We start from the raw sequence: 17,030 nt of genomic DNA on the forward strand, positions 1-17,030 counted from the left end.
CCCTTTTGGCCAGAAAACTTTGCATTACCCAGAGAACTCTTGTGAGTCGAACAATATTCATCTACCAACATTGCTGCCTTGTGTAAGTCATCAACCTAAAGTTTTTTCCAGAGCAGTTCCTCTGTCAATTGCTAATTTTTTCAGTTCTATTTCTCTCGCTGTTACCTTCTCCATCTCAAACTTTTTCAATTCCCTTTCTTCTTTTTCTCTTTCTTTTTCTTTTTCTATGTCCATCCTTTTCAGTTCTATTTCTATTTTTTTTTCATTTCCAACAGGTCTGAATATTCCTCTGGCACCATTTCCAAAACATCATCTTCAAAAACTTCCCTCATCAATATAGTGATACAACACAATTTTTAAAATCTGAAATTTCCTCATAGCAAGTTTGGCATCACGTTTGAGATGTGAAGAAATTTGCAATAAGTCTCATTTGCTCACTTAATTGATTGTCTCAGATTCAGGGGACAATACAAACTTCTCAAGTTCAAACACCATTTTGCTGGTTCCTCAATTAACTTGCTGCGAAATTGCAGAAATTTGGAATATATTTCACAAATGGTCTCAAATGTCAAATGAATTCTATTCCGGACGAGCACCCAATTTTGTTACGGTTAAGAATTTACCGTGACAAACAATGTAAGAAGTCCCCTGTGAACCAGCAAAACAGAGCAAAGACAAGTCATAAACGTTCAAATTGTATTATTAATAAGCAAAGAGAGCAAGGTATACAAAGTCACAAGGCAGTTTCACAATACAGATTTCAAATACAATACAAATGCGGCAAAATCTGAGCCAATGGGTCGCAAAATATATAGTATAGCAAACTCACCAGTCTTAATGTGAGAGAGAAACAGTCTGGCAGATACTTACCGGAAAAGCCTGCTGCCCAAATCCTAAAATCCTAAAAATGCGGATCATCTATTATTCAAAACACAAAACATTGTGACCCAATTATAATTATTACTGAATCAATAGCAAAATATACAGAAAATTCACTCGTGACACGGTTCTAAATATGGGGCTTCCAACCTTTCCAGGTGTATGAAAAGATACACGTAAAGGCTTGCAAGAAATTTTAGTCGTTAGAAAATCTACCCCTAACGGCATTGTATATGAAGATTGTGGCATATTTCCAGTTTTCATTAATGCCCAGATTAGATGAATAAAATACAGGCTAAGGATGGCACAATGCATCATCACCGTCTCCAGAAAATGTTCCTCAATATGCTTCTACATTTAGATTGTAACGGCAAAGAAACTTGGGCGCCTCTTACAAGGGGCCTTCCTTATTCTAAAGGTTTTGGTATTGTCTGGTTAAACCAACCCATAGGTAATATTATAGTATTTTCATGAACCAGTTTGGTGATCGCTGTATATGTATTTTTCAACAAGAATGTCACTCGCGGTTAGAAGAGAGCTCCCGTTTGATTGTTACAGACAGTTTAAGCCCTTTATAGAACCGGAAAGATATTTATCAATTGTTGCTGAAAAGATCTGAGACTGCTGAAAGTAAATGAAGGACGAAGACTATCAGTTATTATCGATTATGTCCGGTTTGAAAAATGGCATTAAAGACGAATTATTTTTTCTTGTTGAATGTCCGGTCTTTGATAAAATCTGTTCTGATTATCTCCGTAACTGTTTTACGACCAGAAGTAATAATGCAGCATTTTACAAAAGTCTTTCCTCATGCGATGTCTTTTTTTAAAAAAGATTATCACTGTATATCCACCATGCTATTATGCCAAGAAAACAATTGTTATCCTCCTAAATGTAAACTTTCTTTGTAACCGCTTTATATGGGCCGGTGGCCTCACATACAAACGAACATATTTTGACTTCGACTTTGACTGAGGTCAGGGTGGATGAAAGTGGTAATGACTAATGATTAACGACAAGGCAGATTAAAATAGACGATACCTACGACTGAGGTCAGGGTGGATGAAAGTGGTAATGACTGATGATTAACGACAAGGCAGATTAAAATAGACGATACCTACGACTGAGGTCAGGGTGGATGAAAGTGGTAATGACTAATGATTAACGACAAGGCAGATTAAAATAGACGATACCTACGACTGAGGTCAGGGTGGATGAAAGTGCATAGATCTTACGACTGGGGTCAGACGGGATGAAGCTGGACAGGACTTACTACTGCAGAGAAGGTGGATATAGGTGGTGGACAGGACCTACGACTGTGACAGTGAAGGTGTAAAGGGCTTATGATTGTAGACAGAGCGGTAAACTGTACTTAGAACCGAAGTCGGTGGGTGAAGGAGACGGCAAAACACTTACAATGGAGGTTGGGATGGATGGAAGATGATTGTAATTCAGTTGTGTTCAGTGGATCAGAGTGGATAAAAGTGGATTGTACATAGAACTGGGTTTAAGGTGGATGAAGGTGGACAGATCTTAGAACTGAGGATAAAGTGGATGAAGATGGACTGTATTTAGAAGTGTTGTCAGTGTCATAAGGTGGAGACGACGTATGAGTGAAGACAGGGCGGATATGGCAGTAAGGGCTTATGACTGAGGTCAGATCGGTTGAATGTACACTTATCATGTTATTTTGAAGTGTGCCCCCCGGTTCTAATATTTTACTGTAGCCACTGATCTCAAATAAATGTGCCTGTTCTTTTTACAGGTAGCAGACAATAGTCCGTTCAAACTGTGTTAAATATGGCTGAGCGGTAAATTGCTGCCATATGTCGATTAATCTCCAGTCTGACAAGAGCTGTGCAGCGCTGTATTCCATGATGCGTGAAGCAAGAGTGTTATGCACAGGTGTTCCTGTCGCTGTGATCTGCACTCGGACACACACACTGAAACAGACTCGGGGCGTGTTCCCCAAACTGGTGTGACAACGACTGTCAGGTGTGAACATCGCCATCCAGCTGAAAATCTATACAAAACAAGTGTTACATGATAGTGTAGAAACACATGGTCAATAGCGCTAGATCCTTGACAGCTTACTAAATGACTGTTCACACTTTACTAATTCATGTCACAGCCTCGCATTATATAATGCGTCTGTCTTGCGTGACACAGCGTGTTCGGCAGCAGGACCACGTCACGCAAGGTGAGTTCCGTCTGTCTCCTTGTCACGCTTGTTGTCGTAGACAGGCAGAACTATACATTTCTCTATTTATCGTGGTAGGTTTGTTATTCAGAAGGACGATCCTGGCGAATGCTTATCCCATGGGAATGTCCGTTCTGGGCCTATGGTCATGGGTTCGAACCTTGGGCCGGCTCACTTACGTTTCCAGACTAACATATCCATGTGGTTTAGTTTACGATGTGATGCCTATACCAGCACAAAGCTGACACTCAGCGTACGATGCGCTAACTAAGTCTGTGTGACTTCGTGAATATTTCAGCGCACTATATGCTCTCTACGACTTTATGAATCTATCCTTCAGCGCCCGCTGTGCTATCTATGTCTGAATGTAGCTATTCTTCAGCGCACGATGCGCTCTCGAGATCTGCATGAATGTATCCTTTCAGCGAATTGTGCTAAGTCTGTATGAATCTACTCTTAATCTCACCATGTGCTCTCTCTATCTGTAAGACTCTATCCTTCAGCAGACGCTGTGCTCTTTATATCTGTATGAATGTACCCTTCAGTGCACGACATGCTCTGAATAGGTCTGCTTGAATCTATTTCTCAGTGCACTATGCGCTCTCCAGTTCTTGCATATAGCTATTCTTCGCCACACGATGTGCTCTCTGTATATTTTAGTGATAGCATTTATGTACGTCTTGATTCATAGGTATTTGGCTTCCCTAGAGAGTTTTTACTTGGCATCATGTATGTACGTCCTTATGCATCCTCAGTCAATATTGATTCTCTTAATGTGACTTGATTTAATAAGTGCAAGTGATTTGAATGCTTTAAAACCTTTTAAAGCCCGTTTCGAATTTGTGACAGATATCAGGTCAGCCTACAGTGCTCCGCAACTCCTCCACAATATCATGCTTCAGTGGCCAACTGGTCTTTCTCAGACTTTGAATAGGCAGGTAATGACTCTAATGATGGTGGCCAAAAATACAGCGATCAAGCTCCGTTGATTTCTTTTCTACTGACAGCACGATAATTATTAAGAGAGATATTCCGTTTATATGACTCATGGAATATCCCGTATATACCCTGATAAACAATGTTCCAAAATGCCTACCGTGTATGGTAACGCTGTTACTAAAATGGTCCGATGTATCCATTGCCCTAAAGTCATATAACATCAGACACATGTGTAGAACCACCTCATCCTGGTGGGTGCTAGGTAACGCTAAGCGCTCTTCTCTCCTGTAGACCATGGACAGAATATATCCACATCATCCCATTGCTGGACGTAAAAGGGACCAAATTGGGCAACCTGTTTTGTAGTTGCTTGTGCCCCTGTGTTGGTGGAGGACGAGATCCTGGTGGTTGGAGGCAATTGAATACTTGAAATTTGTTCTTTTCGCTCATCATACTACTTCAGCCATTATTTCACCTAGACGGGAAGTAGAATTGGCCCGAGTCTATCAATCGACTGGTGCCGCCGTGCCCTGTGCATGGTTAATATTAATTGACGTTAACATCCACTCACTAATGCGGTTGATATGGAATGCGGTGGTTCGTGGGCCAATCTGGCATTAATGACCTCCGGGTTCTACTGTTCATCGAGTAACTATCAAGGGCCGAATCAGCCTGACCTTTTCGATGTTTCCCTATTATAACTACCTGTGTCCTTTTCACTGGAGTATAACTTCCTTGTAGCTCTGGTGTTTTAGTCGGTTTCCACTACTACTCCATTGCTATTGACACTCCACGGTGGGTGGCGAGCAGCGATGTTGAATATCTTTTTTTTATCATAGCTATCCAATTACTCACTGGTTCACGCTCCTGAGCTAAAAGACGTCTCATTGACACTGACGATGGAACGTCTTGTGATAGAGCATGTTTGCACAATGTTGCATCTTGGCCACGATATTTGGTTGTGAATGAAACCGATGGTGCGCCTCTCAGGCTCAATCCATTCCTATTTCAAAATCCATCGAAGGCATCTGTGGAACTGTGAAAAATGCAACTCGTCTCCACTCTTGTTCCCTGCTTGTGGAATGGGCGAAGGGAAAACATTCTCAGAATCTTCTTAAAGCAAAGCATTTTGCCAATACCGAAATTGCTGTCTTGATCCACAAAACACTCAATTCGTGTAGAGGCATTGTAGGCGATCGTGCAAAATGCCCCTCTGAAATGTCTGAAGACAAGATCCTTTCAGAAGTAAAGTCACAATGTGTAATATCTGTGTAACGTTTTAGTAGAAAGTATTGTGAAAATATTATTCAAACAAACACATATCTTTTCACTTTGGGCTTACGAAGATTCCATCTTAGATCAAAGCTGGACACTATATGCTTCTAAATTATATATCTAACCCACGACGTTGTTTTCCTGTCAGCAGTTCGGCCATGGGGCTAAATCATGTCATGACTGACCAGTTTATGCCCGCTGCAGTAAGAAGCATATCAGCAGCAATACCATCTGATTGCAGAGGTGAACACATGTGTTCTTCCCCTAACGGGCCCTTAACCATATGTGAGATGCCTTCCCCATTGTTAGGTTCTCTAGAGGTTCATGACACCTTTGAACCTCTTGCTATGGAAGTCTCTCAATCGCTGCCATTGCGGTCTAGAGGACATTCACCCCGTTCACTCACTCCAGCTGAACCTCCATGAGCTTCTCTACTAATATAATACACTGGAATTTTACAGGACTTCGGAAAAGCCTTAATGATCTTCAGCTACAAGTTCAGGGTTTTAAACCGTTTTTAGCATTTTGCTTACAGGAAATGGTTCTTAAACACAATGGTGATTTTGATCTCCTTCAATATGATTCATATCATTGTTTTTCTCCTCTGAATTATCTGTTCTGGTGAGACAGGGGTGTCATGCACAAGTCCTATTCCTCTAAATACCCCACTCCAGGCTGTTGCTACACGTATAACCTTTTATTTTTAATATACTACCTTCTAATCCTCTTCAACAGTGTGATCTTCAGGCATTTCATGACCAGCTCCCTAAAGCCTGTTTTATCATGGGAGATTTGTATGCCCATAAGCATATTTGCGGTAGTTACGCCATCAATACCAGAGGAAAATTGCCTCAGGAAGTGTTCCTAAATAACAATATTAATGTATGCATTTGTAAATGATAGCACTTGTACATATCTCCACCATGCAACAGGATCCTACTCTTGTTTCGATTTGTCGGTGGTTGACTCTAATCATCTGCGTGAATTTAATGGTCAGCTCATGACCACATCTGACTGAATTGATACGTTTCCCACGATACATCAGTGACACCATGTGATGTTCCTCCGTCAACAAAATGTAATTTTGTCAGAGCTGACTTGTCTTTTTTTAAACCCTTTCAAATCAACTGTGATACGTTGATGTCACTGACTCTATCAAATGTTTCTCTGATTCCCGTCTTAGAATAGCGGCTGCATGTAGTCCGAAGTCCTCTGCAAATCGTCACATACTTAAACTATGGTTTTCTGGTGACTGCAAACAAGCTAGACAGGCACGTAAGAAAGCTGAACAGTATTTCCTACGTCATCCTGTGGCCCATAGTTTATATAAGTTTAAATGGTTAAATGCTAAAACCCGGTTTTTGAGCAAAATTAGCGCCAGTCTTGGCGACATTATGTTTCAAGGATCAATTCACGAACACCGATGTCAAAGGTTTGGGACATGATCCAGAAAATTAAAGGTAAGGGAGCCAAGTTAAGCATCCACCGTCTCAGATCTGGAGATCATTTCGTAAATGATAAATCTTATATTGCAAATAATCTCTGTGAAACGCTTGCAATATAATCATTCCCGTCTTACTATTCTCCTAATTTTCACCCACACCAACAACAACAGGAGAAGAAAAGTCTAAATAACGGGGATGATTATAATGAAATCTTTTCTATTCATGAGCTTCACAATCCTCTTAACCAAGCCCATAATACTGCTACAGAGGCTGATGGTATAAATTATCACCTACTAAAGCACTTACATGAATCATGTCTGGAGACACTGTTGACTATTTTCGTATGCTCTTTGGTCAACTGGTAAATTTCTGTCATCTAGGTATGATGCCAAAGTTGTACCCATACCCAAACCTGGTCTTGATCGTACTGGTCCATCTAATAATATGCCTATTTGTTTGACTGGCTGCGTTTGCAAACAAAACAATGGGACGCATGGTCAATAACAAATTAACATGGTACTTAGAATCGTAACAATCGCAGTACCATTGACGATTTGGTTCGATTGGAATCATTCGTTAAGAATGCCACAGTAAACCATCAACATACAAAGTCAATCATGTTCGATTTAGAGCAGGCTTATGGCATGTAAGCAGGATATTTGAAACGATTTACATGATTTGGGCCGTCTCATGTCAAATGTTTTAACTGACAGCCAATTTCAAGTCCGCGAGGGTCTATCCTGTCTGGACCCGTGAAGGTCTCGGGGTAGAATAGGCCTTCAGCAACCCATGCTTGCCATAAAAGGTGACTATGCTTGTCGTAAGAGGCGACTAACGGGATCGGGTGGTCAGACTAGCTGACTTGGTTGACACATGTCATCGGTACCCCATTGCGCAGATCGATGCTCATGTTGTTGATCACTGGATTGTCTGGTCCAGACTCGATTATTTACAGACCGTCGCCATATAGCTGGAATATTGCTAAGTGCGACGTAGAACTAAACTCACTCACTCACTCACTATCCTGTCTGATCATTATGTTCAGGATCAGGGTGTCACACAAGGCAGTATTTTGTCTGTCACTTTATTTAGCATTAAACTCAACAGTTTAGTTTTAAATGATTCAGTCACTGGATCCCTTTTTGTGGATGATTTTAGTATTTCTTGTCGTGGTACAAAAATGCATACTATTGAACGTCATATGTAGTTGTCTTTAAACAAAATAGATATATGGTGTCTTGCAAACTAATTTCATACGCGTCTGTATAAAATACAAACCGCATAAAGACGCAGAACTGTTTTAAATAGCACTGCCATCTAAGGTATTTAGGCGGTCCCATTTAGCATTTCCTCCCAATGTCGAAAACCTAGAAAGTAAATGCCTGAAGCACTAGATTTTCTAAAAGTCGTTTCTAATCAAAGGGGGGATTGGATCAAGCTACGCGTCTACACCTCTATTGATACTGATCCGCTCGAGGCTTGACTGTGGCTCCATCGTATATTGGGGAGCCTGTAAAAGCAACCTGATTCTGTCCACCATCAAGGCCTGAGACATTGTCTTGTTCTTTTTTTCAGAACTTCTGTTGACAGTGTCTATGTTGAAGCCGACGAACCGTCTCCTACACAACGTCGTATATAATTATCTTTACAATACAATATAAAGCTGTATTTTAAAGAGCCTAACCCTGCATTCCACTGCATTTGTAATCCTCATCACGAGCATAAGTGCAATAAAAAGCCAGTAATCAATTAAAACGTAATACCTATTTAATCCTTATTTACAGATAAGCCCATGGATGATAATGCAGCTGCTTATGCCACTGTTATTGGCTCTATAACAATATTTTCTCGATATCGAATAAAAGAACTATTTTCCAAGCAGAAGCTAACGCCATATTAACAGTTCTTAAATATATTAATAAAGACTGTATGTATCCTGTACGTATCAATGCATAATCTTTCCTGGATCTCTTTAGTGATTTTAGGCTATTAAAAATCTTTCATGGAAGCATCCACCTCTAACAGAAATTATTGAGTCATAATGCTCTTCCTACTGGTCAATGCAACATCGTCGTCTGTTGGTTACCCAGACATGATGGTACTTCTGTCAACACAACGATTTTGCTGCTAGGGCAAGAAAGAGTCCTTGAAGGGCATTTAGAAGTGATACACATAAAGACAAAAATTTATATGGATAACAACTTCTTTATTATGAAGAGTTCACGACGTTTCGAAGTATGTTCTTACTTCTTCATCAGGTGAATCAGGTGAATCATTCACCACCATCATATCCTGATGGTGGTGAACATACTTCGGAACGTCGCGACTCTTCATCCAAGTTGTCGTCCATAAAAACTCTTGTCTTTGGGACAGGAAAGGTGACGATCCTCTGTTCAGTATCCCTTGTGATGAAAGAATCACAGTCAAGCATGTCTTGCCTGACCCTGACTGTGGTGAATATTCAGTCACAAGGGATAACTATTTAAATCAAGAAGCACAAAGGATCTTTTAATCAGGTGTTAATTTGATTTTAATCATTATAAATCTACACCTTGGTTTAGTCACGATATGGCTGAAATATTGCCAATGTGACTTAAAATCTGAACTCACTCGTATATCATTTAACTCTACAGCTGATATCAAACTACTCAGTACTAGGTACGTTTGTAAAATCCTTCCATCTTCAATATAGCGAACAAACATCAGAGTAGAATGACGGCGTACCTGGTTTGGACACTGCTGTTCCTGACGGGCGTTCTTGGGGATAGACGGAGTGTGGACCTGACATTGTCACCTGGAGCTTCAGGAACCAATGTCGTTAAAGCTGTCGTTGACAGGATTAGATCCAACTGCATCCTCGGGGACGACCGTCTGTTCCTGCGACGCCTGGCCTATGTGGAGACCACCGACGGAACAGCCCCCAAGACCTACAGATCAAGATATGATGGTGGCATATGGCAGGTAGGTTCTGGTACATTGCCTGTGTGCAGAGGGCTAGGCTTTTCTGTCGAGCTGTTTATTGTGTCTGTGAAAGCGATATTACACTCATCTCCAGATGTACTTTTGGTGCTTCGTTCTTTTGGATATCCTGTACAGTTTGCCCTGTGAAATCCATTCCATTTTCTCCTGCTGACCTCAATTTCTGGTCGGAACAACACAAAACATGCACGTGCTCCGATCATAGTCGTAATTTCTAATTAATGTGACTCTGTTCCTAACCGATATTTCCTGTGGATGTGGAGGGGAGTTTAGTTGCAGCGTTGCCCATTTTAACGCTGGTGTCCGGTATCTTAGACTGTCATTTGGTGACAGTTTGTATAAACCACGATTGATTATCTGCAAACAACACCAAGACAATGCATGCTTGTAGCCATTGCCATGTTACAGACGTTTCATGGCTACATGTTGATCACTGATGCTTCATCCTTGGAGCATCCACTTGTATAACACGTCAGCAAAACAGCACAAAAGAGTGAAACCCGTAATCCCCACCTTGAGAAGGTCCTTGATGTTTTACCCCTGATCAAGCGAACATCTGCGCAAGCTCTTTGAACTGGAAAGTTTGCAGTCCATGCTAATTGTTATGGAATGAAGGGATGGAGTATTGTACTTATGTCTTCTTCTGGAGTATTATTTCATGATGTGATGTGATATGTACAGCAGTTCCATGATACTGTGAATATACAACAATATACAACTATTAACTCTCTTCAATAAGCGCTGTTTCCTTAGAAATGTTGAAACGTCAAGGTAAATTGCACCGATTGTCAAAAAGCAGGATTCGAATCATTCTAAAACTTAGCATGCGGTTACAGTACAGCTTTGTGCATTACAATTACTTATACTCCTTTAACAAAAAATAGATTGATGAAAGCAACTTCCTGGAGACGAAGACGTGTCCCTCATCCATACTTACTGAGTGTAACAAAATCCAGTCAGCCTTCAACATCGACTGGCGCAGTACATCCTGGGCGGATCTCAGAAAGCCTCTATATTCCGGCTTGGCAGCAGCACTGTATATAAAGAAGTACAACAGTGGCAACCCTCCTGGTGACGTCAGTAGCCAAGCCTCGTTCTGGGCCTCAAAGTTGAGACCGAGTGGGAGTGAGTCTGGTTTCGTTACCAAAGCCAGAACAATGCCAGGAACTGGTATGTTACTACAAGTTAGCTTACTATTAACTGTATGGTATTTACTCTGAAGAAGGTTGCAAAAAGGACGTAAGTGCTCTTTCATGAGTTTTCCTTCTTTCATTAGGTTGCAAGACCCAGTTAGACCTTGCATTCATCCTTGACGGTTCTGGAAGCGTATCCAGGTATGACTTTGATCGCACGATCAAGTTCGTCAAAAACGTGACGGAGAAATTAGACATCTCGAGGGATGGGGTTAAAGTCTCTGTGGTGGAATATGCTTCCTCGGTTGGGGATGACATCAAGTTCCAAGACTTTGCATCCAAAAGCAGATTGGTTTCTGCTATCAGTGGAATCAGAAAGTGTGGTGGTGGAACAAACACTGCTGCAGCCATCCTCCACACTGTCGACGTCTTGTTCAGCCCAGCAGCAGGTGCCCGACCTAACGCCAAGCGGGTAGCAATCCTCCTCACAGACGGCAGATCCAACAGTAAAACAGCCACCATCAGCGCTGCTCAGAAGGCCAAAGCTGCAGGTATTACCATGATATCTGTTGGTATAGGAAACGCTGATGTGTCGGAGTTGAAGGGTGTGGCTACGCAGCCTTACTGTACCCACATGATCATGCTCAGTAGCTTCAGGGAGATTGACAGTCTGCTCTATCAACTGAAAGAAAGTTCTTGTAGAGGTAGGTGCCTGTTTACAAACATGCCTCGTTATGTCAGTGAACGTTGTAAACTGCGTACACAAAATAGCGGAAAACAAACTGCAACCAGTATTTAAACTGCAAAGGCAAGCTGCAACGTAAACCAAATGTCCAGTCTTTTTCTGATTCTGCCCCTCTAATTCAAAGACTTTGCCCCTCTTATTTAAAACGGTACTTTGCATTCTTCAATCTGTGTGTCTTACATCTTATTTAATGGGATACTGTAGAATGAAATATCTATTAAATGAAAACCTTCAATGCTTAATACGAGGGTTGGCTGAAAAGTTCTCAGCCTGAGTGTTTTTTCCCCACCAGGTAGAGACAGGTGTTTGCCACCAATGAGGACAATCATTTAGTGAATCATAGACACAAGAACTACAAACGTACTAATAGGTTTATCTCAACTACAGCTCTTTTGGTAAACCTACCCTCTGAAATCATCAGAAATGGACAAAACTGAATACAGGACAGTCATCAAGTATTTGCAAAAGACAGGGATGTCCCCAACACAGATACATGCTGACATGGTCTCCACTCTAGGGGTTGATGCTCCTTCATTTTCCACAGTAAAGAAGTGGGCTGCAGAATTTAAACGTGACAGACAAAGCCTTGATGATGACCCACGCTCAGGAAGGCCTTCAAAAGTGAGTGAGTGAGTTTAGTTTTACGCCGCACTCAACAATATTACAGCTATATGGCGGCGGTCTGTAAATAATCGAGTCTGGACCAGACAATCCAGTGATCAACAACATGAGCATCGATCTGCGCAATTGGGAACCGATGACATGTGTCAACCAAGTCTGCGAGCCTGACCACCCGACAAGCTGAGTCGCCTTTTATGGCAAGCATGGGTTGCTGAAGGCCTATTCTACCCCGGGACCTTCACGGGTCCCTTCAAAAGCAACTCCAGAAAACATCACGCGAGTGCTCGATATGTTGATGGATGATCGACGATTGACTATTTGACATATTGCTAGTGTAGTGGGCATCTCTGATAAGAGGGTTGAGCATATTATCACCAACGAATTAGGAATGACGAAAGTTTCTGCAAGATGGGTGCCAAAGCTCTTGACAGCAGAACAGAAACGTGTCAGGTTCCAGACGTCCCTTGACAATTTGCGTCGTTTTGAAGCAGATCCTGATGATTTTGTGGCACGATTTGTAACCATGGATGAGACCTGGATACATCACTTTCAACCAGAAACAAAACTACAGTCAAAACAGTGGAAGCATCCTGATTCACCAGCTCCGAAGAAAGCCAAGTCTGTTCCTTCAGCTGGAAAGGTGATGGCATCAGTCTTTGGGGATTCTAGGGGTATTCTGCTCATTGATTATCTTGAAAAAGGTCAAACTATCAACGGCAGATGCTATGCTGATCTACTGAACCAGTTGCGAGAAGCAATCAAAGCCAAACGACGAGGAATGATCGCTAAAGGTGTCCTCTTCCACCAAGACAATGCGCCTGTTCACAAATCGGTGGTGGCCATGTCAACAGTCCGCGATTGTGGCTTTGGACTCATTGACCATCCTCCTTATTCATTGATTTGGCTCCTTCTGACTTCCACCTGTTCCCCAAAATGAAAAAGGAACTCGCCGGTCGCCATTTTGCAAGTAATGATGACGTCATTTCCGCTGTGACTGATTCTTTTAGGGTAGCTGAAGAAGATTTCTTCCTGACCGGGATTCGGGCCTTGCAGCATCGCTGGCAAAAGTGTGTGAACTTGGAAGGGGACTATGTAGAAAAACAAATTACAAACGTGGACTTTGTAACTTTTTTTCACAGTGAGGCTTAGAACTTTTCAGCGAAACCGTTCTTTTTTCAGCTCTGACTGCAGTCAAGGAAAACAAGACTATCAACATGCCACTACCCCAGAACACAACTGTGGAAGACACGTTTGAATTTAAGGATGATAACGTCACAACACCTGTCCAAGGAAAAGATAAAGCTGTGGTACGTTCATCAGCTGTGTGCCAGGCAAAGATAAAGCAGTGGTTCGTACATTAACTGTGCTAAAGGGAAATAGGTGCGGCACGTACATCCCATGGATACATTAGCTGTAGGAAAGGGTAAACTTGTGGCATGTACGTAAGCTGTGTTATATGCAATGATAAAATTGAGGTAGGCACATTAGCTTTGTTACTGTCAAAGGTAAACCTGTGGCACGTACGTTAGCTGTGTCAAAGGTAAAGATAAAGCTGTAGTAGGCAGTAATGTAGTAATTAGTTGTGTCCCCGTGGAAGGTAAATCTGTTCTATTTCAATTAGCTGTTTTATGATTTACTGACATGATAATCAGCAAACATTCTACGTTTAAAAATTAATGCCAGCTTCGAAATGTGTTTGTTTGTTTAGTCGATACGGTAAGTCGACGTTGTCATTGTTTCAGGTGGGTGAGGTGGTATGTGGCACCCTCATCATGTACGCGTCATACAATATCCCTCGTCCAGGACCTGCCTTCTACGACGTCAGGGACACTGCACGTGATGGAAAACCTGGCATCATCTTCTTCAACAAGACCATGCAGGGGAGACAACTGTATATAACTGTCCTTGGCACTCGACTGTCCGTGTCCGTTGCTCAGATGGCTTCATGCATGAATGCCAGTTTCAGCGTGCGCGTTTCCCAGCAACCACCAAGTGAGTGCACGCTGACACAGTCCTTTTGGAAAAGATCGGGGTGGTTTGTGTAGCAATCTATATAATTTACTTGCACAGTGAGCCCGGAATGAATCATGGGGAAAGTTGAAATTGATGCAACAGTAATCAGACTTACCATTTGAAGTTTGTCTTCATGGATGAAGATGTTTTGTTGAAGGTAAAATTTCTTCTTCCTGAGCCGTATGAATGCTACGTCGTGGCAAGACAATATGTGTGTTCTAACTTTCTGCTCATTGTCTGTTTGAACAGAGGCTCAGGTAATCTGTAAGGAAGGTGCCAAGGAAAGACAGTGCTCTAGGAAGGACTTGGAGGACAACGGATACAACTGTGATGGTCAGTTGATAAATTTACAGTCTTTACATTTCACACATCTACACAAAACAGAACTTGCGATAACTGGAGCACGTCACACACCTTTCCCTTCACACATTCATCAGTTAGCACGGAACATATATTTCTTATATGAATTTAACCATTTCAGGTGTGATAATCCCCATATTTGCCACACACTATTACGACTGTCAACAGCTGTGAAAGGCAAACACGGCTGTACATATTTGGTGGTCGCGCAGTTTGGAATCCTGAATCTGCTTGTCACCAGAAATAGGGTACTGGATGTTAAGCTGGGCTCTGTTGCACGTATCACAATTTGGCGTGTGCAAAGGCAGTCTTGCCAGACTTCCATGCCATCTAAAATCTTGGTATCTATACATCTTTTGTATTGCCACGTGCCAACTGTAAAACTGCTTTCATTCAGCATTACTGTGTTTCAGATACATTTTACAACGTCAGCAATCCTTGTTTCCCTGGAAAAGCCTGTGACCACGTCCACCCTTCTGACTCCACTAAGTTCATTCGTTGTGACCTGAAAGGCAACATGTACGTGACACAATGTCCTGGCAAAACCAAGTACAATCCTGACACAATCAGCTGTGGTGCTGAACCAGTCGAGGGTGGGGTCTCCTGCAATGTTACCAATCCATGCACCCCTGCAAACATTGGTAAACATCTGTTTGACTTCCCCTACCCACCCAACCCATCCAAGTACATGCAATGTGATGCATTCGGGAAACTGTGGATGAGGGACTGCCCAGTTGGAACTGTGTGGAATGAAGGCAGGAGATCATGTTCCAACCAGTCAAGAGTCTCTGCCACAACCACTCTGAAACCATCAATCCCCATAACTTCTACACCCTCCGCCTCCCCTGCCTCCAACAGCTGCAATGGCAGCAACAATGGAGCAATGTTCCCCCACACCGATGCAAGCAAGTTCATTCTGTGTGACCATGGAATTGCAGTGGTCATGTCATGCCCGCCTTTGCTCCAGTTTGACATCACCATCAATCGCTGCAACCACGGCTAGATGCCTGTTGGATGCATATGTCATGTCCTGTATGGAATAAAATGTCTGTCGCAGCCCAAGCTTGTTCTGGTGGATCCCTTGCAGAGTCCCGTTAATGGTTACTCACACCCAAGCCATGCTCCCAGAAATACTTCTACCATCCTGCACACGCCCCTACGTACATCCTAACCATACCCATATCCAGGTTAGAATAGGTCTTCAGTAATCTATGCTTGTCGTTAGAGGTGACTAACGGGATTGGGTGGTGAGGGTCTATGACTTGGTTGACACAAGTCATTATATCCCCAAGTTCGATGATCATGCTGTTGATCTCTGGGTTGTGTGGTCTATACTCGACAGACAAACCACCACCATGTAGTTGGAATATTGCTGAGTGCAGCATAAACCATAACTGACTCACTCTACCCACATCCTGTCTAACCACACCTACCCAAACCCCATCCACATTTATTATCCATGCTCCTTCCTCCGAACCTACTAACACTCCTACCAATACCCCTGCCCATTTCTAATGCCTCAGTGCACATCCAATCACATCCTACCAAGTCAAACCTCTATCCGTGAAGTAGTATATACAGTTGGGGGGCACGGGACCAGGTCATTCATTATCTCATGCCCCCGTTGTGTATACTACTCTTTGATGTGCATGCAAAATTTCAGTACAATCTGTGAAATACACAGCAGATATGGCACCCGTGACGAGCCACCCCCTCGTGGTGGGTGCTGGGTAACGCTAAGAGCTTGATGACACCCCCGTAGTGGACTCGGGGGGATATTTGCTCTACCAACCCGTTAGCCGTGGGATGCGGCCCGGTGACGGTGGAGGAAGGGATCCTGGTGCTTGAGGGTAACGGGAGTTTGAATGGGCCCGATTCAATCAATCAGCTGGTCACGCCATGCCCTGTGCATAGAAATTGCTTACATTTTGCACTTATATTTTCGGGTATTGGTCAGTTTAAATACTAGTATACAAATTATTGATACATTTACTTACCTAGAGTCCTATGCCAGAAGGCAGTGGCTCATGGGTCAAACTGGTTATATAGATCTCTGAATTCCGTGTTCTTAAGGACAGTGTCATGGGCCGAACCAGTCTGACACTTACTCTTTTAGATACCATGGCTTTTCAAGTCTGTATTTTCTGGAGTATGACATCCCTGTAACCCTGGTGTTGCAGTCTGGTTTCCACTGCGGTACCATCCTTGTTGACTCTCCATGGCGGGTGGGGGGCAGTAATACACCATGGCTAAAAACGCTCATTCTGGTTCATCTAAAACGAGCAAACGTCGTCATATGTCTTCTTCATCCGATGAAGAGATATCTACTTTCACAAATGATTCCTGGGCAAGGTTTTTCTTAATTGAAAGTTCTGATGGACATCCTTTAAATATCAATCCTTTTGCCGTCTCCAAGGGCATCCAAGGTATCTGTGGAGAGG

The 17,030-nt window shown here is 42.5% G+C and overlaps 1 protein-coding gene across 3 annotated transcripts; it reads left to right on the top strand.

The window, feature by feature from the left end:
- The first annotated feature begins 2,955 nt into the window (after nucleotides 1–2,955).
- Nucleotides 2,956–15,648, top strand: LOC137286250 (uncharacterized). Of its 3 annotated transcripts, none has more exons than XM_067818006.1 (9): nucleotides 3,047–3,079; nucleotides 3,929–4,017; nucleotides 9,431–9,699; nucleotides 10,602–10,887; nucleotides 10,994–11,554; nucleotides 13,396–13,523; nucleotides 13,959–14,208; nucleotides 14,479–14,562; nucleotides 15,003–15,648. In XM_067818006.1, the coding sequence occupies exons 3-9, from the start codon at nucleotides 9,451–9,453 to the stop codon at nucleotides 15,590–15,592; spliced, it is 2,148 nt and encodes a 715-aa protein (XP_067674107.1). In that variant the 5' UTR covers nucleotides 3,047–3,079; nucleotides 3,929–4,017; nucleotides 9,431–9,450; the 3' UTR covers nucleotides 15,593–15,648. The 3 variants fall into 3 exon arrangements, with proteins under 3 accessions (XP_067674099.1, XP_067674107.1, XP_067674114.1); XM_067818013.1 differs by lacking the exon at nucleotides 3,929–4,017 and adding an exon at nucleotides 8,314–8,369 and having other exon boundaries at nucleotides 3,050–3,079; XM_067817998.1 differs by lacking the exon at nucleotides 3,929–4,017 and having other exon boundaries at nucleotides 2,956–3,079.
- Nucleotides 15,649–17,030: the final 1,382 nt, after the last annotated feature.

Source organism: Haliotis asinina, chromosome 1 (genome assembly GCF_037392515.1).
Source record: "Haliotis asinina isolate JCU_RB_2024 chromosome 1, JCU_Hal_asi_v2, whole genome shotgun sequence".
Classification (NCBI taxonomy): domain Eukaryota; kingdom Metazoa; phylum Mollusca; class Gastropoda; order Lepetellida; family Haliotidae; genus Haliotis; species Haliotis asinina.